General features: G+C 37.0%; 1 protein-coding gene, 1 non-coding gene and 1 pseudogene across 4 annotated transcripts in view; all 3 read left to right on the top strand.

Annotated features, from left to right (window-relative positions):
• Nucleotides 1–16,047, top strand: part of CUNHXorf58 (chromosome unknown CXorf58 homolog) — a 52,677-nt gene extending 36,630 nt beyond the window's left edge. For all 3 annotated transcript variants that reach the window (XM_020989878.2, XM_020989880.2, XM_020989882.2), the window contains 2 exons: nt 14,292–14,451; nt 14,981–16,047. In XM_020989878.2, coding sequence (XP_020845537.1) covers nt 14,292–14,451; nt 14,981–15,148 — 328 coding nt within the window. In that variant the 3' untranslated portion in view covers nt 15,149–16,047. The remainder of the gene's footprint in view (nt 1–14,291; nt 14,452–14,980) is intronic.
• On the top strand, nt 15,951–16,057 carry LOC144454725 (U6 spliceosomal RNA). Its single transcript, XR_013483227.1, has one exon. It is a non-coding gene; the product is annotated as a U6 spliceosomal RNA (small nuclear RNA).
• A 7,715-nt stretch (nt 16,058–23,772) lies between these two features.
• LOC144454487 (small ribosomal subunit protein uS5 pseudogene) lies at nt 23,773–25,737 on the top strand (annotated as a pseudogene).
• The last annotated feature ends 801 nt before the right edge of the window (nt 25,738–26,538 follow it).

Below are 26,538 nucleotides of genomic sequence, written 5' to 3'. Positions count from 1 at the left end.
ATCTTCTCCAACATTTATCTATAGCTAGAATTTCTAATACAATATTAAATAATATTGGTGATACTAGGCAACCTTGTTTCACTCCTGATCTTACTGGGAAGGCTTCTAGCTTATCTCCATTACAAATAATGTTTCCTAATGGTTTTGGGTAGATGCTTCTTATCATTTTAAGAAAAAATCCATTTATATCTCTGCTTTCAAGTATTTTTTGTTTTGTTTTGTTTTGGTTTTGGCTGGGCAGTGGGGTTAAGTGACTTGATCAGGCTCACACAGCTAGTAAGTGTCAAATGTCTGAGGCCAGATTTGAACTCCAATTCTTTTGACTTCAAGGCTAGTGCTCTCTCCACTGCGCCACCCATATGCCCCATGCCTTCAAGTATTTTTAATAGGAATGAGTGTTGTATTTTATCAAAATCCATTGATATAATCACATGATTTTTGTTACTTTTGTTATTGACATAATCATTTATGTTAATAGTTTTCCTTATGTTAGACCCATCCCTGCATTCCTATATAATTCACAATGTATAATTTTTGTGATATATTATTATAGTCTCCTAGCTAGTATTTTATTTAGGATATTTGCATCAATATTCATTAGTGAAATTGGTCTATAAATTTCTTTCTCTGATTTTACTCTTCCTGGTTTAGGTATCAGCACCATATTTGTTTCATAAAAGAAGTGTTATAGGACTCCTTCTTTGCCTATCATTCCAAATAATTTATTTAATATTGGAATTAGTTGATCTTTAAATATTCAGTAGAATTCACATTAAATCCATGTGGTCCTGATGCTTTTTTTCTTAGGAAGCTCATTTTTGGCCTGTTCAATTTCTTTTTCTAAAATACATTTATTTAGATATTCTATTTCCTCTTCTGTTAATCTGGGTAGTTTATATTTTTGTAAATATTCTTCCATTTCGCTTAAAGTGTTAAATTTATTCACATACAATTGGGCAAAATAATTCCTAATAATTGTTTTAATTTCATCTTTCTTAGTGGTATATTCGCTCTTTTTATTTTTGATACTAGTGATTTGGTTTTCTTCTCTCTTTTTAAAAATCATATTAACCAATGGTTTGTCCATTTCAGTTCTTTCTTTTATAAAACCATCTTTTACTTTTATTTTTTATTCAATGGTTTTCTTAACATTCAATTTATTCATCTCTTCTTTAATTTTCAGGATTTCCAATTTGGTGTTTAATTGGCGATTTTAATGCGTTCTTTTTTCTAGGTTTTTTTAAAATTGTATACCCAGTTCTCTTTTTTTATTGATGTAAGCATTTAAAGATATAAAATTTTCTCTGATTATTGCTTTTGCTGCATCCCATAAATTTTGGTATGTTGTCTCATTATTATAATTTTCTGTAATAAAATTTTTTATTGTTTCTATGATTTGTTCTTTGGCTCACTCATTCTTTAAGATTAGGTTGTTTAGTCTCCAATTAATTTTTAATCGCTGTTCCCATGGTACTTTATTAAATATAATTTTTATTGCATTGTGATTTGACAATGATGGACTTAATATTTCTGCTTTTCTGCATTTGACTGTAAAATTTTTATGCCCTAATATATGATCAATTTTTGTAAAAGTGCCATGTACCACTGAGAAAAGGTATATTCCTTTCTATTCCCATTCAATTCTCTCCTGATATCTATCATATCTAGCTTATCTAGATATGATATCTGTTCATCTTCTTTACTTCTTTATTTTTTGGTTAGATTTATCTAGTTCTAAGAGGGGAAGGCTGAAATCCCCTACTATTACAGTCTTGCTATCTATTTCCACCTGTAATTCATTTACCTTTTCCTTTACAAATTTGGATGCTATAGCATTTGGTGCATATATACCTAGTATTGATATTCATTATTTATGGTGCCTTTTAATATAATGTAGTTTTTATTATCTCTTTTAGTTAAATCTATTTTAGCTTTAACTTTGAGATCATGATTGCTACCCCTGCTTTTTTTGCATCAGTTGAGGAATAATAAATTCTACTCCAGCCATTTATTTTTACTCATTCTGTATCTCTCATTTTTAAATGTGTTCTTATAAACAACATATTGTCAGGTTCTGGTTTTTAATCCATTCTACTGTCCATTTCCATTTTGTAGGTGAGTTCATCCTATTCACTTTCAAAGTTATAATTAATAGTGTATATTTCCCTTCATCCTATTTTCCCCACTGTTTATCCTCTTCTCTCTCTCTCTCTCTCTCTCTCTCTCTCTCTCTCTCTCTCTCTCTCTCTCTCTCTCTCTCTCTCTTTCTCTCTCTCTCTCTCTCTCTCCCTCTCTCCCTCTCTCTCTCTCTCTCTCTCTCTCTCTCTCTCTCTCTCTCTCTCTCTCTCCCCGCTCCCTCCTCAGAAGATTAATTTGTTTCTGACTACTGCTTCTCTATTCTGTACACCGTTCTAAGAATCCCTCCCTTACCCTATCACCTTGCCCTCCTATTTCTTTATAAGTTAAGAAGATTTTTATCTTTTATACACAACTAGATGTATATGTAAGGGCAGCTAGATGGTATAGTGGATAAAGTACCAGGCCTTAAGTCAGGAAGACTCATCTTCCTGAGTTCAAATCTGTCTCAGACACTTAGTAACTATGTGACCCTAGGCAAGTCACTTAACTCTGTTTGCCTTAGTTTCTCATCTGTAAAATAGAGAAGGAAATGGCAAACCACTCCACTGTCTCTGCCAAGGAAACCCCAAATGGGGTCACAAAGAGTCAGACACGACTGAAATGACTATATAACAAAAAAGATATATATTCCCTTTTTAACCTAGTTCTGATGAGAGTAAGGTTCTCATACTGCCTGCCCTCCACCTCCCCATCATCTCCTCTACTATAAAAGTTCTTCCATTCACACCTCTTTTCTATTAGATAATTCATTCCATTTTACCTCTCCCTACCCAATTCTATTTTTCAGGATTTTCCCATTGTATGCAACTCAAACCCAAGCCCTCTGTCTATGTATGTATACTCTTAACATTTTTAATGTAATTTTCTCATATAAGACAGTTAACAGTTTAACCTTATTAAATCCTATATGATTTGTCTTTCATGTTACCTACTTATGTTTCTCCTGATTCTTGTATTTAAAAGTCAGATTTTCTGTTCAGTTCTAGTCTTTTCCTCAAGAATGTATAAAGTCCTTTAATTCATTAAATATATATTTTTTCCCTTGCAGGGTTACACTCAGCTTTGCTGGGTAGATTATTCTTGGTTGCAAACTTAGCTCCTTTGCTCTTTGGAATATCATATTCTATACCCTCAGTCTTTTAATGCAGAAGCTGCTAAATCTTATGTTACCCTGACTATAGCTTCACAGTATATGAATTATTTCTTTCTAGATAGTTGTAATATTTTCTCCTTGACCCTAGGGGCTTTGAAACTTAGATATAATGTTCCTGTGAGTTTTCATTTTGGGATCTCTTTTTGAGGGGTGATTAGTGGATTTTTTCGATTTCTATTTTACCCTCTAGTTCTAAAACTTCAGGGAAATTTTCCTTAATAATATCTTGAAGTATAATGTCTAGACTCTTTTTTTGGTTATGACTTTAACAGGTAAGTTATTTTTCCAGTGAGATATTTCATGTTCTCTTCTATTCTTTCATTCTTTTGATTTTATTATTTCTTAATGTCATATGAAGTCATTAGCTTCCCCTTGTCCAATTCTAATTTTTAAGAAGTTATAGTCTTTAGTGGGTTTTTGGATCTCTTTTTCCAATTGGTTGACTTTCTTTTCATAATTTTCTTGATTTCCCTGCATTACTCATTTTCCCCTTAGTCTTTCCTTTACCTCTCATATTTGATTTTTAAAGCTTTTCCAAGAAATCTCTTTGGGCTTATGTCCTTTTTACATTTTTTCTTTGAAGCTTTACAAGTAGTTGTTTTGACTTCATTGTCTTCTGAGTTTGAACCCGGATCTTCTCTATCACCACAGTAACTATGTATGATCAGGTTGTTTTCCTGTTGTTTAAGTCATTTATAAAGGCCTATTTCTTGGTTGTTAACTTTAGTTAGGCTAAAGTTCCCAGGGTGTGAGGGATAATGTTTCAGGCTTCAAGTTTTTCATGTTGTTGGGGATCTTTGATTTTTTTGGTTCTTCCGATATGCTATGATCCAAGACCAGGTGTGCTCATGCGCTTAACCTTATGTCTTGGTTAATGAGTGACCTCAAGTACTCCTCTCCACCCATCATTTACAACCAGGGCCCCACACTGCTGCCACCACATGTGATCTCACTCCCTTCTGGTGCTGGAAATGTACCTCCAGCCTCTGTGCTATAGAGGATCAGTTTATCCCCTGCCCTGGAATGGAGACCAGGGACTCCAGTGTCCTCAACCACAACCAGTCCTCTCTCCTGGAACAGTGAGCAGGGCTCCTACCCTTCTGCTGAGTGGTTGCTTCTCCTTGCCCATAGCCACAGCCTGAGGCTGCCTCTGGTCAGTGCCAGCCCTGGGTCCAGTGCCAGCAGAGGACCCCAACAATCTCCCTCGATCAATGTCCAGCCCCCCCACTCCATTGTCTGTGGGATGAAATTTCCCAAAGCCCTTGCACCAACAGCTGGTATCTGCACTTGTTTCCAGCCAGACCACCACCCCAGTAGGTGAAGTCTTTCCTAAATGTCCTCCTCCCAGGTTGTCTTGTGCTGGATGACTGTTTTACCCCAATTTTTTGTTATTTCTGCCTATCTGAAATTCATTTTGCAAGGGAATTTTGGAGAGCCAGGTAATTTTCTGCCTTATTCTGCCATCTTTCCACAGTCCTCTAGAGGGAATTTTCATATCAGAAATTATCTATACCATTGAAATCACAGATCTAGACCCTGTCCTCCCAAAATGTAATTATATTTTGTAAGTATATGTAGATGGTGAGGAGGCAAGAAGACTTAAGAGGAAGGTGGCTTAGTACAGCTATTCTATGATATTGTGGAATGAAATATGTTCACCTGACTATATGATGATGTTATGACTGATCCACGTTATTAGTGTATCATAAACCAGTTTCACAGTAGTTGTAATGGGTTTCACTGAGCTGTCCACACACTCTAATCCATTTACTGAATGACCAAGGGTATGAATTTTCAAAACAGTGGCCTGAGTTAGGATTATAGAAAACAAGAGCTTTTCTCTGTGCAAAACAAATTGGCTACATAGCACATAGTCTAAGGCAGCATGATATATTGAAGAAACTGGGGAGTCCGCAAGAGCTAGGTTCTCCTTTTGGCCCAGCCACTGTCTCTATTTGACTTTGAGTACGTCACTTGGCCATAGTAAAGAAGGCAGGACAACTCAGCCATAGGGATGTTGAGGCAGCAGCTATTGCCCATAAGCCTGACAAGGGTTTTAACCATCCTCTCCTCTGTGTTATAGTTGCTTATAGACAGCTCATAAAATTTGGAAGTAAGCCTTCCTTAGTAGTTTTCTGAACTGATATTATACTGCAGCTTCCAGAGCTCATTGTCTTTGAAGAAGAGAAAGAGACAGCTAAATATTCTTCATGGTGGAGCAAGGCGGCCTCATGGGTCTAGTTTTCCTTGGTAGCTTTCTCTGATTGTGTTTCTTTGTGTATGTCTATAACTCTGAGAAGTCTTACGGTTCGTAACATGCTGTGAACTATTTCAGATTTTGGGAAGAGGGAACACTGAAGAATTTGGTAAGATGAGCTATGGTTGCATCATTGACAATGACTTCTGAAGTCTTCCCCATCTTCTCTGATGTTCCTATATTAGAAGTTGTGTATTCCCAACACTCTGGAGCTCAGCTTCCTGACTAAAGTGATGGGGTTAAGACAAGATGATTTCTAGTACCACCAGCCAACCAAGGTTTCAATTTAGGAACTTATGGTACCATCTATGGGAAGACAGTACAACGAGTGCCTGAGGTGTTGGGATCTAAGTATGTGCCAGCATCATTATCAGAGAATATCATGGGATAGCCAGGGCAAGTAATCACAGGAAGTTGAGGCAACTTCCTGTTGTCTCCAGATTACTGATGGATTGTTCTGAGATACTGAATTGAGTATTAAAGAGGGCATCCAAACAAAGGGTGTCACAGGTACTGAAACAGGTTCTTAGTAGAGTTTACCAGATCATGACATTGTTTCCTTTTTGTTGCCCATTGACAGCTTTTTATGAGTGATCTGCCCATTACCACCTGCATTTCTTAATGTACCTGTAGCTTTAGTGAAGTTTAGGTGTCCTGCTGTAAAATATAATTTAACTTCTGTAAAAGGCTCAGGCCCTATTCATACCTTTGTATTCCCTGATTATCAAGATTCTTGCTCTTAATTCTTGGAAAGTAAAAACAAAGTGAGCATATTCTTTGAACTCAGATCTGATTAGGTATATTTTCGACACAGTATATGAATATCATGTCCAAATAAATCACTGTACATTTTCTTGAATAAGCATTGTTGTGAAATTTGTTCACTCATAACAAGTTCCAGCTCTGTTCAGGAACTCAGTTGCTTTCTTTTTTAAACATTTTAATTTATTATCGATTTATTTTAAACATTCTTTTCTATTTAAATTTTGAGTTCCAGATTCTCTCCCTCCCTTCCTCTCTTTCCCATACTCATTCAGAAGGCAAGCAATATGATATCAATTATACATGTGAAGTCATGCAAAACATTTCCATATTGTGCATATTTTTTAATTTTAGACTCAAACACCAGAACTCAAATGCAGAGTAGAGAAAAGAAAAAGAAACATGTGATAAAGTTAAATATTAAAACTTAAATACAAAGTGAGAATAGAGAAAAAGCATGTAATGTGCACAGCAGAACATGAGGATTCACAATATATAGCAATAAAATTTCATTTCAAGAAAGCCTATATGATTGTTGTGTTGAGAGCTATCCATCTTTTCTTTGCTTCCTTGTAAGTTTTCTTTTGTTCTCTGCCGTGCATTTTTTACTTTATTCTTTTTGCACCCTTCTTCCCCCCACCCGAAGGCTACAATTAAGCATGGATATATTTATATAGATATAGATATATACATACACATATACATATATACACATACAAATATACATACATGCATACACACATAGACATATACTTTCCCTAACAAATTCTACACCTGATCTTTGTTTTTATGTTTATGCATATCTCTTATTTCTTATCCTTACTAACTCCTCCAGTTTACTTCTTCTGCCCACTACCTTGCCCTCCTATGACTTTGCCTACCTCCCCCTGTCAGGATCCCTCCCCTATCCTCCCATTCCCATAAATCTAAACATCCTCCTATACCCCCCTATAACCTATTCCCTCACCCAACCCTCTAGAGATCCCTTCCTTATCCTCTTCCCCCACCTATCCCCTTACCATTTTATTTCTTCTGAATTTAGAAGACTTTTATATTCTGCTAGATATATATGTATTGTTCCCTCTTGAACTCATTCCTGATGAAAGTAGGTTACCAGAATTACCATCCCACCTCCCCATCTAATTCCTCTATGTAGGTTTTTCCTCTTTCCCCTCATTTGTATAAGATAATTACTCTTTTTAACTATTCCTAGATGGTTTTACTTTTTAAAGTCATATCATACTCAGGTCCACCCTAGTCTTTCTTACAAACTACTCAATTGCTAATGACAATCTTAGACATACCCTTTACATTTTACATATGTAAAAGGTAAACAGTCTGTCCTTATTGAATCCCTTGGAATCAGTCTTTGGTATGTACCTTATGTTTCTCTTGGCTCTTGTATGTCAAATCTTCTATTAAGTTCAGGTTTTTTTTTTTCTGACAGTTGATCAAATGTCCATTTTTTTCATTTAGAATTATGCTTAACTTTGCTGGGTATGATATTTTCAGTCTGAACTCCAGTTCTTTTACTCTTTGATATATAATGTGACATATAATGTTCCAAGACTTGTGGTCCTGTAGTGTTTCTACTGCTAGTTCTTGTGTAATTCTAACTGTGGCTCCATCTTATTCAAGTTGTTTTTTTTTTCTTGTTGCTCTTAATATTTTATCCTTGAGCTGAGGGGTTTCAGAATTTAACTATAATATTCCTATGAGTTTGCCTCATAAAATCTCTTTCAAGTGGTGATTGATGGATTTTTTTCTATTTCTACTTTCCCCCCTTGTTCTAATGTTTCAAGACAGTTTTCTTTAACTATTTCTTGTATTATTGTATCAAGATTCTTTTTTTTTACCATAGCTTTCAGGTAGTCTGATTATTCTTATTTTCCTAGGAGGACCCCTGCTGTGCCCCTATTATTTATTTTTATACTTTCCTCGACTTTGTTCACCCTGAGGTGCTATTTTATCTCTTTTGTGGGAGAAGATCTTGAGAGCTTGGAATTTTCTGACCTACTCCACCATCTTTCCAGAATCCTCTCTCAGCCATATTTTTAAAAGGCTGAAAAAATAAAGTGAGAAAATTCTACTTCAGTTTGCACTCAGAAAGGGATAATATTTTTTCATCATGAGTCCTTTGGAATTGTCTTGGATCATTGTATTATTCAGAGTAGCCTAGTCTTTCACAGTTGATCAACATTACAACATTGCCGTAACTGTGCACAATGATCTCTTAGTCTTCTTTCTGAAAATACCCCCCTCATCATTTCTTATAGCACAGTAGTACTCCATCACAATCACATCAGTTTGTTCAGCCATTCCCTAATTGATGAGCATCTGCTCGTTTTCCAATTCTTTGCCACTTGAAAAGAGCTGCTATAAATATTTTTGTACATGTAAGTTCTTTTCCTTTTTCTTTGATCTTATTGGGATACAAACCTAGTAGTGGCATTGCTGGGTCAAAGGGGATGCAGAGTTTTATAGCCCTTTGGGTATAGTTCAAAATCGTTCTCTAGAATGGTTGGACCACTATACTACTCCACCAGCAGCTTATTAGTGTACCTATTTTTCTCTCATCCCTTCCAGCATTTCTCATTTCTGATAAATGTGAGGTGATACTTTAGAGTAGGTTTAATTTGCATTTCTCTAATCAATAGTGATTTAAATCGGGGGGGCGGGGGGGCAGAGAAGAGGCAGGGACTCACCTGAGCTCTCCCAAATTCCCCTCCAAACAACTTTAAAATAATGTCTCAAAATGAATTCTGGAGTAACAGAACCCACAAAATGATGGGCTGAAACAATTTTCAAGACAACTTAGGAGATCAGCAGGAAAGGTCCGTCACACCAGGGTGAGAGTGGAGCACAATACAGTGAAATACAGAGAAATTGAAAGAATCCACTGATGACCTCCTGAAAGAGATACCAAAAGGAAAACTCCTAGGGATATTATAGCCAAATTCCAGAGCTCCCAGATCAAGGAGAAAATATTGCAAGCAGCCAGAAAGTAACAATTCATATATCATGGAGCCATAGTCAAGATACAAAATTTAGCAGCTTTCACATTAAAGGATCAGAGAGCTTGGAATATGATATTCCATGGGTAAAAGAGGTAGGATTACAACCAAAAATCACCTACCAGCAAAAGTGAGTATAATCCTATGGGAGAAAAAAATGGATGTTCAATGAAGCAGAGGACTTTCAAGCATTCCTGATGAAAAATCAGAGCTGAACAGAAAATTTGACTTCCAAATACAAGACTTAAGCATAAAAAGTTAAATAGGAAAGAGGAATTATAAGTGATTCAGTTAGGTTAAACTGTTTACATTCCTACATGCGAAGATATATGTAACTCCTAAGAGCTTAATCATTGTTAGGGCAATTAGAAGAAGTATACATAGAAAGAAGATATGGGTGTGAGTTGAATATGATGGGATGATTTCTAAAAAATAAAATTAAGGGGTGAGAAAGAGGAATACACTGGGAAAAGGAGAAAAGGAGAGGTAGAATGGAATAAATTATCTCACATAAAAGATAAAAGAACTTTTACAGTGGAGAGGAAGATGGGGAAGGGAGTGTTGGTGGACAATGCTTGAACTTTATTCTATTGGAATTGACACAAAGAGGGAATAACATACACAGTCAGTTTGAAATCTTATCTTAACCTACAGGAGAATAGGAGGGGAAGGGGATAAGAAAATGGTTAGTACACTGATAGAAGGGTGGGCATATTTAAGGAGATGGTAGTCAGAAGGAAAACATTTTTAAGTATGGACAGCATGAAAGGAGAGAGAGAGAGTAGGATTAATGGGTAGGGAATAGAATGGAGAGAAATACACAGTAATTGTTAACTATGAAAAAACTTTTATAGCACCTTTCTCTGATAAAGATCTCATCTCTCAAATCTCTAGAGATCTGGGTCAAATTTATAAAAATAAGCCATTCCCCAAATGTTAAATGATCAAAGGACATGAATAGGCAGTTTTCAGATGAAGTAATGAAAACTATCTGCAGTCATATGAAAAAATGCTCTAAATTACTATTGATTAGAGAAATGAAAATTAAAGCATTCCATGCCTATCTGATTGGCTAATAAGACAGAAAAGGAAAATGACAAATGTTGGAAGGGATGTGGGAAAATTGAGACACTTATTCACTGTTAGTGGATTTGTGAACTGATTGAACCATTTTAGAGAGCAATTTGAAACTATGCTCAAAGGGATATAAAACCCTTTGACCCAGCAGTACAACTATTAGGTCTGTATCCTAAAGAGATTTAAAAAAAAAAAAAAAAAAGAAAAGAAAAAGACCTATATGTACACAAATATTTAGACACAGCTTTCTTAGTGGTGGCAAAAAAAAAAAGTAAATTGAGGGGATGTCCATCTATTAGGGAATGGCTGAACAAGTTGTGGTATATGATTGTGATGAATACTATTGTACTGTAAGAAATGATGAGCAGGATGCTCTCAGGAAAACCTGGAAAGATTTATATAAACTGATGCAAAATGAAATGGGAACCAGGTAAACATTATACACAGTAACAGGAATATTGTAAGATGGTCAGTTGTGAACAACTTAGCTATTCTCAGCAATACAGTGATCCAAGACAATTCCAAAGGACTCATGATGAAAAATGTTTTCCATCTCCAGAGAAAGAACTGATGGAGTCTGAATGCAGACAGCAGCATACTTTTTTGAACTTTCTTCCTTTCTTTCTTTTCTTTCTTTCTTTCTTTCTTTCTTTCTTTCTTTCTTCTTTCTTTCTTTCTTTCTTTCTTTCTTTCTTTCTTTCTTTCTCTCTTTGTTTTCTTTCACACCTTTAATAATGCACATGAGCAACCTATATCAAATTGCTTCCCTTCTCTGTGAGGGAGGGAGAGGACAGAGGGAAGAAGAGAATTTGGAACTCAAAATTTTTAAAAAATGAATGTTAAAAATTGTTTTTACAATGTAATTGAGAGGAAAATACAATATTAAATATATTTTTAAAATAGTGACTTACAGCATTTTTATGTGGCTATAGATTACTTTGATTTCTTCTTCTGAAAACTGCCTTTTTATATTCTTTGACCATTTTTCAATTGGGGAATGGCTCTTATTTTTGTAAATGTGACTCAGTTTCTTACTCAGTATATATTACAGAAATGAGGCTTTTATCAGAGAAACTTGCTGTAAAAATTTTTGCTATTACTTCATTGTCTACGGTATCTTTTAGCATAATGTAGTTTCCCTGATTATCGCTTTTAATTAGGTCTATTTTTACTTTTGCTTTGTGTCTGATATCATAATTGCTACCGCTGCTTTTTTTTAACTTTAGCTGAAACATAGTAGATTCTGCTCCAGCCCTTTAATTGAACTCTGTGTCTTTCTTTTTCAAGTGTGTCTCTTGTAAACAACATGTTGTTCCATTCTCATTTCTAATCCATTCCTGCTGTCTGATTCATTCACATTTGCAGTTAGGATTTACTAATCATGTATTTCCCTCCATACTGTTTTCTGTTTCTTCCTCTCTCTCTCTGTCTCTCTGTCTCTCTTCTGTTTTGCTTCTCAAAAAACTACCTCCCTTAATCTACTTTCCCTTTTATCATTCCCTCCACGCTCTTTCTCCCCTTTCCCTCCTATTTTCCTGTTGGGTGTTTCATTTCTGTACAGAGTTGAGTGTGTATATATATTCTCCACTCTTTGAACCAATTCTGATAAGAGAGAAATTGAAGCATTGACCACCACCCCCCTCCTTTTTCCCCTCCATTGTAAAAGCTCTTCCATTGCATGCTTTTTTTATGTGAGAAAATTTTCCCTGCTGTACCTCTCCCTTTCTCCTTGTCCCAGTGTATCCCTTTTTCTCACTTTTTTTTTTGAGATCATTCTAATATAAGCAACTTACACCCATGCCCTCTCTCTATTAAACTCCTTTTAACTGCCCTAATAATGATAAATTCCTTAGGTGTTGACATATATCATCTTCCCATATAGGAATGTAAACAGTTGTACTTACGTCATTTATGTTCACTTTTTTTTTTATTGCTTCTCTTAAGTCTTGTGTTTGAATGTCAGATTTTCTATTTTGCTCTGGTCTTTTCATCAGGAATGCTTGAAAGTCCTATATTTCATTTTATATCCTTTTTTCCCTAAGGGTTACACTCGCTTTTACTGGGAGGATGATTCTTGGTTGTAGTCCTAGCTCCTTTGCCTTCCGGAATATCATTTTCCCAGCCCTCTGCTCCTTTAATGTGAAAAGACACTAAATCTTGTGTGATTCTGATTGTTGGCTCCACAATATTTGAATTGTTTCTTCTTGCTGCATGAAATATTTTCTCTTTGATCTGGCCACTCTAGAATTTGGCTGTAATATTCCTGTAAATTTTCATTTTGGGATCTGCTTCATAAGGTGATCAGTGGATTCTTTCCATTTCTGTTTTACCCTCTGGATCTAAGATATCAAGGCAGTTTTCCCTGATAATTTCTTGAATGTGATTCTAGGCTTTTTCTTTGATCATGGCTTTCAGGTAGTCCAAGAATACTTTTTTTTTTAAATTTGGGATTTTATTTTTCCCCAATTACATGTAAAATCAATTTTTTTAACATTTGTTTTAAAACTCTGAGTGCCCAATTCCCTCCCTTCCTCCTACCCCACCCCTCTTGTTGAGAAGGCAAGCAATTTGATATAGGTTACACATATGTAGTCATGCAAAGCATATTTCCATATTAGTCATCTTGTGAAAGAAAACAGACAAGAAAAAAACCAACCTCAAGAAAAATAGAGAGAGTAAAAAAATTATTCTTCAGTCTGTATTCAGACACCATTAATTCCTTCTCTGGGGATGGATAGCATTTTTTATCATAAGTCCTTTAGAGTTGTTGTAGATCACTGTATTGCTGAGAATAGTTTAGAATCATCTTAACATATTGCTGTTACTTTGTACACAATACATTTCACTTTGCATCAGCCCATGTAAGTCTTTGCAGGTTTTTCTGAGAGCATCCATCTCATCATTCCTTATACTACAATAATATTCCATCACAATCACATAGTACAGTTAGTTCAGCCATTCCCCAATTGATGGGCGTAAGGTGTTATTTTCATCAGTATTTTTTGTGACTTTTACCAAGTTATTGAATTTTTTCATAATTTTCTTGCATCACTCTCATTTATTTTCCCAATTTTTCCTCTTCCATTCTTATTGTTTCCTTTAACTCTTCTAGGAATTCTTGTTGGAATTGGGTCCAATTAGCATTTTTCTTTGAGGCTTTAAACAATCAAGGAGACACAGAAACAGTAACTCACCAATACAGAGCCAGTTTTCAGATAAAACATATGCTAGAGATGTACAGTTGTAAAAAAAAAAAACTCTAGGGCGCAGCTAAGTGGTGCAGTGAATAGAGCACCGGCTCTGAAGTCAGGAGGACCTGAGGTCAAATCCAGCATCAGACCAAACACTTGACACTTACTAGCTGTAGGACCCTGGGCAAGTCACTTAACCTCAGCTGCCTAAAAACAAAAACAAAACTCCATGCATCAATCTTTCAATCTGACTGCATTTCTACTCAGCATAACCTAGGTTCTTGGTTAAGGGTCTCTTAGCAGCAAGGAGAGGTGGTCCAGCTTCCCAGCCACACAGGGCTAGGTTCAAACAATGCAATAAGGTTCTCTCCCAATTCCCACAATTGAATAAACTTTTTTCACAGGACAGAATTTGGACTAGACCCATAATTGAATAGAAATGGAACTGAGCTAGCTGCAGAATTGAGTCATAAGATGGAGTCAGTACATTTCACTCAGTTCCCATCATTAGCCATTTGCTGTCCTTATCCTCAGTTCCCTCGTGTGTGTGTGTATACACATGCACATTCACATACATGTATGCATGAGAGTTCTCCATAGAAGTCAGTGGATGATCCTATGTTTGCCATTCAATTCTCTAAACAGTTTGTGTAATTGGCCATTCATTGAAATAAATTTATGACACACAATTTTTACAGGACTTCTCCTTCACCCTCTTCTTTAAGTGTTTCCTCTTTACAACAATATCATCAACAACTAGTAAAGCCCAAGCATTCAGGCCGTCGCTCAAAGCAAGCACGAATGAAGATTGCAAAAATGAGAAGAGCTTATAAGAAGGAACAGGAGAAAAATATGGAAGTAAGTCCAAGTGCAGAGTGGGTCAGAAAAATGTTTCATCTGCCTGTAGATACAGTTGCCCAGGAAATTCTACTCATTTTCTTAACCTTTAGATTTAATCAGAAGCATTTATGTGCTGAGTATCTTTGACGGTATGAAAGCTATTTTCATCTTGGTAAAAATGTATTTTAAAAACTGTTAAAATGCCATTTGCTATTCTAAAAAACATCAGTTATACTTAACTCTATAATAGAAACTCCTTCATTGAGAATATGCCCTATTCTAAGTTGCTACTGTGAAGTCCATTTATTATGGTCTAGTATTAGTAGGAAAAGAATATTTTTAACTGAAAAGCAATGTCCTGCCTCTGCCTCAACATTTGCAGCAAAAAACTTTTATACTTATATATTGACACTTGTGATTCCGCATATCTCTGTTCATACTCTTCCCAAAATGCAAGTAACTTCCATCTGAATTTATTTCAGGGCTACAGTAAATATCACAGTAACAATAAAAACAATTTCTTACTTTTATTTCTAATTTTAACCAGGAACCAAATACACAAAAAACAAATGAAAAAAATCAGCATCGTATTATTATCATTACTCCATCTTATGAAATTTTGGGAGTTAACTCACCTCCTTCAGATGATGAGTTGGAGCAAGAAGCAAAGGAATTATTTACTTGGACCAAAGAGCTATGTCTTGATAACTCATAGTTAATTAATAAAATACTCCATACCCTTAAACGATTAGAAGTATTAACAAATACAAGTATGTAGATTTTGCTCCTAACCCAATATAAGCGGTAAGTTTTCTAAGCAGTACTTTGATGTGCCATAAACAGAAATGTTCTTGTCCATCAGAATTCTAATAAAAATAAATACTATAAGTTAATGGCTGTGGTAAAATGCTGCATGGTTTTATATGATTAATGATGAATGACTTAATTCTTGGAATCTTAATTTTGTTGTTGTATCATTTTCTTTAAATACCTAAGCATCCTTGGTTTGCATAAAGAATAGAATTCACAGCATATACAACTTGTACTCCAGTTAGCCTCCAAAATATATTGTTTCATGTTTTGCCAAATATTGCAACAATAAGAACAATACAATCTGCAAGGTCATTACAGAGAATGTTTAATACTCTTAAGTATTCTTTTTGGATATTTTAAAAAATATTTTTCAAATATAAAATTGAAAACTGTTTTGAACAAATAATCTACTTAGCATTTTAAACTTTTAAATTCGGGTACCTAACTTAGGGAACTGTTGACAATGACAAAAACTTTTCTGTGATTCTGATCTGGTGTAAAATATCTGTTTTTCCCAGTGGCTGGCATTAATGAACCAAAAATAATTATAATTATTTCTGAAACAACAGACTTAATTTGCATTTTGATGAACATTTAAAATGTATGAATTTGATTAGAAGTTTTGGTCAAAAGAAATTAGTTGCATAGCCACATAAAAAAATTTCATCTGCTGCTAAAAATATTCTAATAATAATACTACTGTTGTGCTCGCTTCGGCAGCACATATACTAAAATTGGAACGATACAGAGAAGATTAGCATGGCCCCTGCGCAAGGATGACACGCAAATTCGTGAAGCGTTCCATATTTTTTGTCCTGGCCCCACCTTGGTTTTGTGCAGATGCCTTTCAGGCTTCTGCCTTCCTGTTCCCTCTATTAGCTATTCCCATTGTCTATTCAATCTCTCAGACCTCCCCAATTAGAATTCTTACCTAGACCCTTTTCCCAACCCCCTTCTCTGGCCACCCAAAGTTACTTTAGTATTTAAGATCCACCTTGGCCCTCATTCAGATGCTGAGAATCTCAGGCCCACAAGTCTGAGAACCTCTCATGCCACTCATCTTTATGGGTGTCACCCAGCTGAGAATGTCAGGCCCACAAGGCTGAGAACCTCTCATGCCCACTCGTCTTTACGGGTGTCACCTGGCCGATGTGATTTATCGCTAATAAACTTTTCCTCTGGCTGAAGAAAAAAAAAATGCTACTGTTAATTGGTATTCTTTCCAAGGGAATACACTGTGGGAATTTAGTACAGATATTTCACACTCATTTCACATCCACAAAGTGATATGTTATCCCTTGGATTTTAGAACTGTGTTAGGGGCAGCTAGATGGCACAGTGGATAGAGCACTGGCCCTGAAGTCAGGAGGACCTGAGTTCAAATGCAGCCTTGGACCACACACTTGACACTTACTAGCTGTGTGAACCTGGGCAAGTCACTTAACCCCAGTTGCATAAAAAAAAAGAGCTGTATTAGATAAAAGTCAAACTTGAAAGAATTTGAGCTTTTTCTTATCTCTTTATCTTTATTTCCTTATCACATGTTACTTCATTAAACTAAGTATCCCCATCATCCAAAACAATTGAAAATAATAATCAATAGTCAGATGTAGCAATAAAGCCCAGAAACATGATTGTTAAACTGTATTAATTAAATAAATCTTATTTGCCATCCAATTCAGTAAGCAGTTATTAAGCGCCAAGCACTTTTGGTTTTATGATAATATCTCTTAAAACTATACCCTTCTCCTTCACTCACACAGCTGCTTCTCTAGTTTATTTAGTCCCTATATTGGAGTAGCCTTCTACTTGGTCTCCCAGCTTTCCTTCTCTCCCCATTTCCAATTCATCCTTCAGACAGCTACTAAAATAATCTTTGTAAAGCACAAGTATATATTTGCCATATGTAAAAATCTCCAGTGGCTTATTAATAACAATAACTTCTCAACTGGCACAGGATCTTGTTATTGTAGCTGTGGAAGACTTTATTTATTCCAACATCTGCTGGAACTTAGAACAAAAAGCAGCTAATAATTTATTGACTTGTCTCAATGATAGTTTGCTCATTTAAAAGGTAAAGGCATTGTGGGCAATCAGTTATTGGGCTCAGTCAGTCTGGAAGCCTCCATTTTTAAAACCTTGCTTAAAATCCTGCGTACTTCGCAGTTACTTCAGATGGAGGTGGGCATGCTCGATGATTCTAAATATATGCCCATAGCCTGCACGGTGGTGGTGCATGCTCACTAACCCCATCTCCTCATGTGAAACATGGACCAATCAAAATACCATTGTCCTTATATGGCAGACACTCCTGTGTATAAAAAGCCAGACCCACGTCTGATGGGCCCTGGCTATCCCAAGCTTTTTTGTCTTGGTGTTGAATAAACTCTTTTTAACTTGCTGAATTTGCCTCTTTGACCAAGGCAAAGGCCCAAACAAGGATTTCTTTTAGGAGAATCAATAAAAGGACATTCTCACATCAGCAGGGAGGAAGTCTTTGCTAGGGTCAAAATGACTGGAATGTTGTAGGAAAGTGACCACCCCATCTCAGAAAATAAACTAAAAATAGGCATTTTTCCTGGAGTTAGGAAGGACAGATTTCAGAGGGTTCATAAGGAGGATAGGTAGGCTCCTATAAACTAAAATCCTACAGGAGAATTTGGTCCAGAAGGATAGGAGGCTCTCAAGAATGAAATTCTGAAGAGACAAAGAAAAAATTCCACTGAGGAAAAAAAGGTGAGTAGTGTGAAGAGAGTGATATTGATGAATGAATATATGAGTGAATGAATAAATGAAAAAGCATTTATTTAATGTGCCAGGCACCTTACCAGGCACTGGAATCGCAAATACAAAAATGCCAGCAAGGAGTTTTCATTCTAATCAGGGGAGACAACACATGTCGCGTTTATTACCATTCCCAGAGCTAGGGAGAGGGGATATGGAGAGAGAAGGAAGAGTACATGTGTGGCAGTATAGCATGAAGGTGGCTGGAAAGGAGCACGGTAGGTTCTGCGTCTAGAGATAGGGAGAATTCATAGCGGCCCTAGGGCAGAGGTTGGTGTGCTGGGTCAGAAGTCAGAGCCATGCATCTTGGCATGAAGATGACTAAGTTGAGCCTGGGCTAGATAAAGAGAACTTTCACCTATTAGGAGCCTGGGGCCCTAAGATAAAAGCTAAAGTGCGAAAGAATTCATAATTTTAAAGGACAAGTACAGACGAGACTGCCGAGGTGGCAGAATAAGAGTAAGCAGTGTAGTCCAGCTCTCTCCTACAAGTACTCCATTAAAGATCTAAGATCACCAGATGGAAAAATCCAAAGAGAAAACAGCAAAGTCACTTTTCCAGTTTGGGCTGGACGAGGGTCAGAAGCCAGCCAGCTGCTGTGTCTCCCAGAGCTGGGCTGCAAATTCAGTGTGGATTTAGGAGACCTTTGGCAATGAGTGGGGTTAATCTGCAGCTGTCCTCCAGGGCAAGGAGTGGTTGGGGATTCAGTAAAGATAGGGCCTGACTCTGTGTCCCTTGGGAGGGCAGCAGGAATAAAGCCTGCACCTTTGTCACTGTGATTCCAGTATTGGGTTGGAGATCCATCATGGACTAAGGCAAAGATCTGTGCCTAGGAGGAGTACTGACCTGCAGCTGTGTGCCAGGGCAATGAAGAGCCAGCTCAGACCTGGCCTGAAGTAGTGTACTGAGCGAGGAGTAGGAACAGAGAGGAGAGTAGCTATATGGCACTGAGGTCAGATGGCCCACACACTGGGGTGAGGGCTGGCATCTGAGTCAGTCAATAAACATTAAGCGCTATGTGCCCGGCACTGAAGTACACAAAAAGAAGCTGAAAGGGAATAGGGCAGGAAGGTACCTGGTGCCAGGGGCATGATGAAATCAAAGAAGTGCATCCTCCTGGGTAATAAGATGGCTAGCTTGGTCACCTTCCTTAAATGGAGGTTCTAGGATGAGTTCTCTGCCCTTTAATAAGAGGGTCCTCAGGGAAAAGGGCATTTGATGAGATGTGAGTTTCAGAATTGATGTGATTTTGCAGGATAAACAATCCTGGAGCGTGATAGAGAAGTCCAGAGGAGTAAGCTGGATGGGAGATGAAGAATGAATGCCCAGGGTAGGGAATTCAGACCAAGGGGATGTTTGGTAGCATTAAATCCACAGGACCTTCAAGTTGGGTGACAGAGCCTGGGACCAGCCCAGAAGTCTATTAGACCAATGGCAAGCTTGCAGCTATGCCACCCAGTCCCAAATCAGGATCAGGAGTTTGCAAAGCTCAGATGAAGAGGTCAGTGATCAGAATTAGTCTTAGATCAGACCACCAGTAGTACACTCAAAGGCAGCAGATGTCCCTAGCCTGAGCTATCCCTAGGACTCAGGAACACATTATAACTACAGAAAGCAGTGGCAAGACCTTAGAGATACAAATAAGAACCAGATATTCCCTCCAGATGTATGAAGAGTCTGACCTTACTAATATAACATCTCAGCTTCTTGTAAGGCTGGAAGAATGAGAAAGTAAAGATTCCCATGATAAAGGGTACCAGGACTCAAAGCCAGAAGAGAATTATTCCAAAACATCTATAAGCAAAGCCTCTAAAAAACAACACAGCTTTCCCACAAGGTCGACTAGAATTCCTGGAAGGAATAAAACAAGAAATTTTAAAACCATTTAGGATGATATAAAGAAATGGACAAGTTACTTAATCTCTCTTTGCCTCAGTTTCCTCATCTGTAAAATGAGGATAAAATGTAGGGCTGTGCTGGGGCCAGCTCGTACCAGCTCACAAGAGCCAATTGTTAAATTCTCAGTGTATTGGCAACCATTACAAATCAGGCCTTAGTTTATTGTTTTAATTTTCTAGATTTAAGAAAGTAATGGATCAAATATTCCTAATGCAGATTAAACTTTAAAATGTGTTGTGCATATTCTAGAGAGACAAGTGTTAAACATTTTACCAACATATCCCTGAACCTTCCTCCTAAGGTTGTTGTGAGGATCAAGTGACATAATGTAGGTGCAAAACTTAAAGTGGTCTATAATTGCTAGCTATTCATGTGATTATTAAATAACACTAAAAGAATCGGGAAAGACATAAAAGCCTTGAAGGAAATACTTGGGAAGAATTAACAGCACAGTACATAGTACAAGAGATACAAAAGCTTTTGCAATTTACATACTCCACGAAAAGTAGAGCAGAGGAAATAGAAGTTAATAACACTATGAGAGAAAAATATTAAAGTCAAAAGACTGAAAAAGAGTTAGAAGAAAGTGTAAAGTTATCTCATATCCAAAACAACTGACCTGGAAAACCAAGGATTTGAAATCATTGGACCTCCTGAAAACTGGCATGGGAGAAAAAAGCCTGGATATATTTCAAGAAATCTTGAAGGAAAACTGCCCAGATCTATTAGAAACAAATGGCAAAGCAAAAACAAAATCTACCTGTCACCTCGTGAAAGAAACCCCAAAATGAAAACTCTCAGGAATATCATAGCTAAAACACAGGGGTTCTAAATCAAAGGGAATTATTGCAAGCAGAAAGAATGAAAAAGTTCAGCTCCTAAAGAGCCACAGTCAGGATAACATTAGATTTAGTAGCTAACCTATAAAAGAGCAGAGAACTTGGAATTTATTTCAAAAGCCAAAAAATACCAAGTATAACTTATACAGCAAAACAATATAATCCTATAGGGGGAAAAAATGGATTTTAATGAGATAATTTTCCAAGTATTGCTGATGAAAAGACCAGGGCTGAGTAGAAACTTTGAAATACAAACACAGGAATCAAAAGAAACATAAAAATATAAATACAAGAGAGCAATTGTAAGATACTGTACAAGGATGAAGTGTTTAGTTTCTAATAGGAGATGATATTTGTGATGATAAAAGCTGATCATCATCAGGAGTCATAAATGAGACAGAGGGCCTGGGGTGATTTTGTTTTGATGATCTTTCATTAGAATGAAAAGGAAGGAGGAAAAGCAATAGGGAAGGAAAGGGGGAAAAGTGGGGAATGTATATTAAGAGGGATACACAAATAGAAATTTATGCAAATAAGGAGGGATAGGGGAGTGGGTGTCATTTGAATCTCCCTTTCTTCTGAGGTCAAAAGAAAGTAAAATACCTTCTCTTTCCCTCTCTCACACACATATTTGACATGAAAATACATATCACTCAAAAAAAGGGAACAAGTAATAAGAGGAAAAGAATATTTTGGGAGATGATAGTCATAAGCAAAACAAACTCTACTTACGCTTGGAGAGAAGAATATGAGAGGTTTAAAAGGAAAGAGGGTAGAACCTCTATTTAGGTCTGAATGAGGGGAAGAGAAGACACGAAGAGCAGAAGCTGATTCAATAAAGCATAAAAATCTGATTCTGAGCACACTACTTATCTCAATCTTTATAAAGAGCAGTGCAAGAAGCAAAGAAGGGAAAGTATAAAAGAATGGGATAGAGGACATATACAATAAATGATTATAACTGAATGAGATGAACTCAGCTGTAAGATGGAAGAGTATAGGGAAATGGATTAGAAAATACAATAACATGTTTGCAAGACACATTATTGAAATATAAAGATGGTTAAAATAAGGGGCTAGAGCAAAATGTATTATGCTTCAGCTGAACTCAAAAAGGAGTAGCAATCATGATCTTAGGCAAAATAACAGTAAAAATAGACTTCGTTATGAGAGATAAACAAGGAAATTACATTAGCCTGAAAGGTAACACAGACAATGAATTAATATCAATACTTACCATATATGCACTGAATGCCATAGCATCTAAATACTTAAAGGAAAAACTAAATGAGTTACAGGGAGAAATGGTAAAACTGGAATAGTAGGGGACTTCAATGTATACCTTTTAGAAATAGAGAAATAACCAAAATATGGCTCTGATTAGAATTTTAGATTAAGTTAGATAGGAGCAGTGAGGTGGCATGGTGGATAGAGCCCTGGGCCTGGAGTCAGGAAGACCTGACTTCAAATCCAACCTCAGACACTTACTAGCTGTGTGAATCTGGGCAAGTCACTCAACTCTATTTGCCTCAATTTCCTCACCTGTAAAATGAGCTAGAGAAAGAAATGGCAAACAACAAGATAGTACACATCTCTAGTGATTATTAAATAGGAATGAAAAAGAATATGCATATTCTCAGTTATGCATGGCACTTCTACCAAAAATGGTCATGTATTCAGCATAAAAAGATCACAAACAGAATAGAAAATTTAAATACATCCTTTACTGACCACAATGCAATAAAAATTATGTTAAATAAGGATACTGAAGAAAGGATTTTAAAAATGAATCCTAAAGAATTGGTGGGTCAAAGAAAAAAATCATAGAAATAATAAATAATTTCATTAAAATAATAACAGGGACAGTACACCAAAATTGTGGACATGCAGTCAAAGCCGTCCTTAGGGAAAACATTTTTCATAATTGGAATGTATGAGAAAAAGGGGTCAGGGAGAAAGGAATCAGGGGAACCAACATCTCATATTAAAAGAAGTGAATAAACTTCTTGTGGCAGACCACTCAATTTAACAGGGAAATGGGAAAGTAATATTTATGTAATATTATGGTAGATAAAGTAGTTATTCAGTCACAGATTACAGCTGAAAGAGTCCTTAGAGGTCATCTAGTTCAACTCCCTCATTTTATAGAAAAGACAACTAAAGTCTGGAGGGGTCAAGTGAGTACCCAAGACACCTGGGTAGTAATGGGAGTGTCAATGTTTGGACCATGTCCTTTGGCTCTAAATCCAATGGCTCTTGTCATATTAGGTTATAGATTTAGATATACTACAACCCCTGCCATTTTGCAGAACAGGAAATTGAGACCCAAAAAGGTTAAGTGATTTGCCTAAGGACACACTCTGACTCCCAAGCCAGGACTCTTTTCCCAATACCATACAGCCTCCCAATATTGATATATGTTCATGCATTTGGAATCAAATCCAGACTCCCACCCACATGACAGGCAAAAATACTATGACTGAGTTGGCAAAGAATTAAATCACAGGAAAACAAACTTCAAACTCAGAGAAAAAAGGATAAAGAACAGATAAAAAAGAGAAGAGAAAGAATTTAAGAACCAGTGATCAGTGGTCTGGGTTAGATGAAGAAGTAGAGTGAAGGACCCAAGAGGAAAAGTATAAACAAACACGAGCAAGAAAAAGAGAAACAGTCTTTATAAATATGAAGATGAATGATGTGAATTCATCCACAAAAGAGGACAGGGAAAATGTATCAGAAAAGAGAAACTAACAATATGTTGCTTATGAAACACAAAACAAAAAGCACCATTAAAATGAGGGGTTGGGAGGGAATTTATTATGTCTTGAGTGAATTACATAAAGCAGAGGTAGTAATCATCTCAGAAAATGAAACAATTAAAAATAGATGGGGTCAAAAGAAATAAAGAAGGGTATTATGCTTAGAGGTCCCATCAATAAAGAAATAATATCAATATTAATGATATCAACTTTAAAGGAGGTCAGGAAGGCAGAGAAGAGGAGAGAGAACATTTCAGGCATGAAGGACAGCTAGTGAAAATGCCTGAAGTTGAGAGATAGAATGTGTTGTTCAAGAAACAGCAAGAAAACCGTGTCACTGGATGACAAGGGACATGGCAAACTATTCAACATCACAGTAACATAAGTCTCCAATAACTGATGCTGAAGAGGCCAAGATTGACCCATTCTATGAAGACCTAAAACATCTTCTAGAAATAACACCAAAAAAAAGATGTCACATTCAGGATCAGAGATTGGAATGCTAAACTAGGAAACCAAGAGATAATTAGAATAACAGGCAAGTTTGGCCTTGGAGTACAAAATGAAGCAGAACAGAGACTAACAGAGTTTGGTCAAGATAACTCACTGGTCATAACATTCTTTTTCAACAACCCTAAAGGTGACTGTACATATAGACATCACCAGATGAGCAATATAGAAATCAGAATGGTTACATACTTTGCAGCCAAAGGTGAAGAAGCACTGCACAGTCAGTTAAAACAAGACCTGGCTCTGACTGTGACTCAGATCATGAGCTTTTTTGCAAAATTCGGACCTTAAATTGAAGAAAGTAGAGAAAACCATCAGACCATGTAGGTATGACATAAATAACATCTCTCATGAATATGAAGTGGAGGTGATGAATAGATTTAAGGGATCAGATCTGGTAAACAGAGTGCCTAAAGAACTATGGACAGAGGTTTGCAATATTGTATAGGAGACAGCAACAAAAAAACATTCCAAAGAAAAAGAAGAGCAAGAAAACAAAATGGCTGTCTGATGAGGCTTTACAAATAGCTGAGGAAGGAAGGAAAGTGAAAGGTAAAGGAAAAAGGGAAAGATATATTCAACTGAATGCAGAATTCCAGAGAATAGCAAGGAGAGAGAAGAAGGTTTTCTTAAATGAATAATGCAAAGAAATAGAAAACAACAGAATGGGAAAGACAAAAGATGTCTTCAAGAAAATTAGATATATTGGCTTCTACTTCTAGTGAACAGCAAATGGAGGATGATGCCAGTGCTGCAGGAGGAGCGGGAGGCCCCGGGGGGCCCCCAGAGTCGGAAGCCAAGGTGGTTTCCGTGGTGGCTTCGGCAGTGGGGGCCGAGGTAGAGGGGCCCGGGAAGGAAAGGCCAAAGACAAGGAGTGGGTTCCTGTCACTAAGTTAGGCCGGTTAGTCAAGGAAATGAAGATCAAGTCTTTGGAAGAGATCTATCTTTCTCCCTTCCTATCAAGGAGTCTGAGATCATAGATTTCTTCCTGGGATCTTCATTGAAAGATGAGGTTCTGAAGATCATGCCTGTTCAGAAAAACTAGAGCCGGACAACGTACCAGGTTCAATCAAGGCTTTTGTGGCCATCGGTGACTACAATGGCCATGTTGGCCTGGGTGTCAAGTGCTCCAAGGAAGTCGCCACAGCTATTTGTGGTGCTATCATTCTGGCCAAGCTGTCCATCGTTCCTGTGAGATGTGGCTATTGGGGGAACAAGACTGGCAAGCCTCACACAGTGCCCTGCAAGGTCACTGGGTGATGTGGATCAGTTCTGGTGCTCCTGATCCCCACCCCTAGAGGTACTGGCATCGTCTCAGCTCCTGTGCCTAAGAAGCTCCTGATTGTGGCTGGAATTGATAATGGCTACACATCTGCAAGAGGCTGTACTGCTACTCTGGGCAACTTCGCTAAAGCTACCTTTGATGCCATCTCCAAAACATACAGCTGTCTAACCCCAGACCTGTGGAAGGAGACTGTGTTCACTAAGTCTCCCTATCAGGAATTCACCAACCACCTTGTGAAGACTCACACTTTAGTGTCTGTCCAGAGGACCCAGGCAGCTGCTGTGGCAACCACATAGATTTTTTTATAAACAAATTGAACTATGCCTGCTAAAGAAGAAGAAGAAAATTAGATATATTGAGGGAAAGTTTCATGCAAAAATAGTCAATAAAAGACTTAACCTGATAAAAGACTTAATGATAGGGACCATCCAGATCATCTTGTCTCCTGAGCAACCTGTATGCTGGCAAAGAAGCAACAGTTAGAACCAAACATGGAAAAACTGATTGGTTTAAGATTGGAAAAGGAGTATGACAAGGCTGTATATTGTCACTTTATTTAACTTATATGTAGAGTCCATCATGTGAAATGCCAGACTGGATGACTCAAAAGCCTAAATTAAGGTTGCTGGGAGAAATATTAACAATCTCAGATATGCAAATGATACCACTCTGATGGCAGAAAGTGAGGATGAATTAAGAAGCTTTTTCATGAGGGTGAAAGAGGAGGGTGTAAAAGCTGGCTTGAAGTTAACATCAAAAAAAGGAAGATCTTGGCAACTGGTCCCATCATTTCCTGGCAAATAGGAGAAGAAATATATGTGTTGTAAGATTGTATATTCTTGGGCTCAAAGATCACTGCAAATGGTAAGTATAGCCAAGAAATTAAAAGATGCTTGCTCCTTGGAAGGAAAGCTCTGGAAAATCTGGACAGCATACTAAAAATCAAATACACAACCTTGCTAACGAAAGTCCATATAGTCAAAGCTATGGTTTTTCTAGTAGTAATGTATGGCTGTAAGAGTTGGACTATAAGGAAAGCTGAGTGCTGCAGCACTGATGCTTTCAAATTGTGTGCTGGAGAAGACTTTTGAGAGTCCCTTGGACAGCAAGGGGGTCAAATCAGTCAACACTTAAAGAAATTAACTCAAGCTATTCACTGGAAGATCAAGTACTGAAACTGAAGCTTAAATACTTTGGCCACATGATGAGTATATGG

Source organism: Phascolarctos cinereus, unplaced genomic scaffold (assembly GCF_003287225.1).
Source record: "Phascolarctos cinereus isolate Bilbo 61053 unplaced genomic scaffold, phaCin_HiC Scaffold_726;HRSCAF=1367, whole genome shotgun sequence".
NCBI lineage: Eukaryota > Metazoa > Chordata > Mammalia > Diprotodontia > Phascolarctidae > Phascolarctos > Phascolarctos cinereus.
The sequence above is the reverse complement of the archived record's forward strand: the minus strand, read 5'-3'. Positions and strand labels throughout refer to the sequence as shown.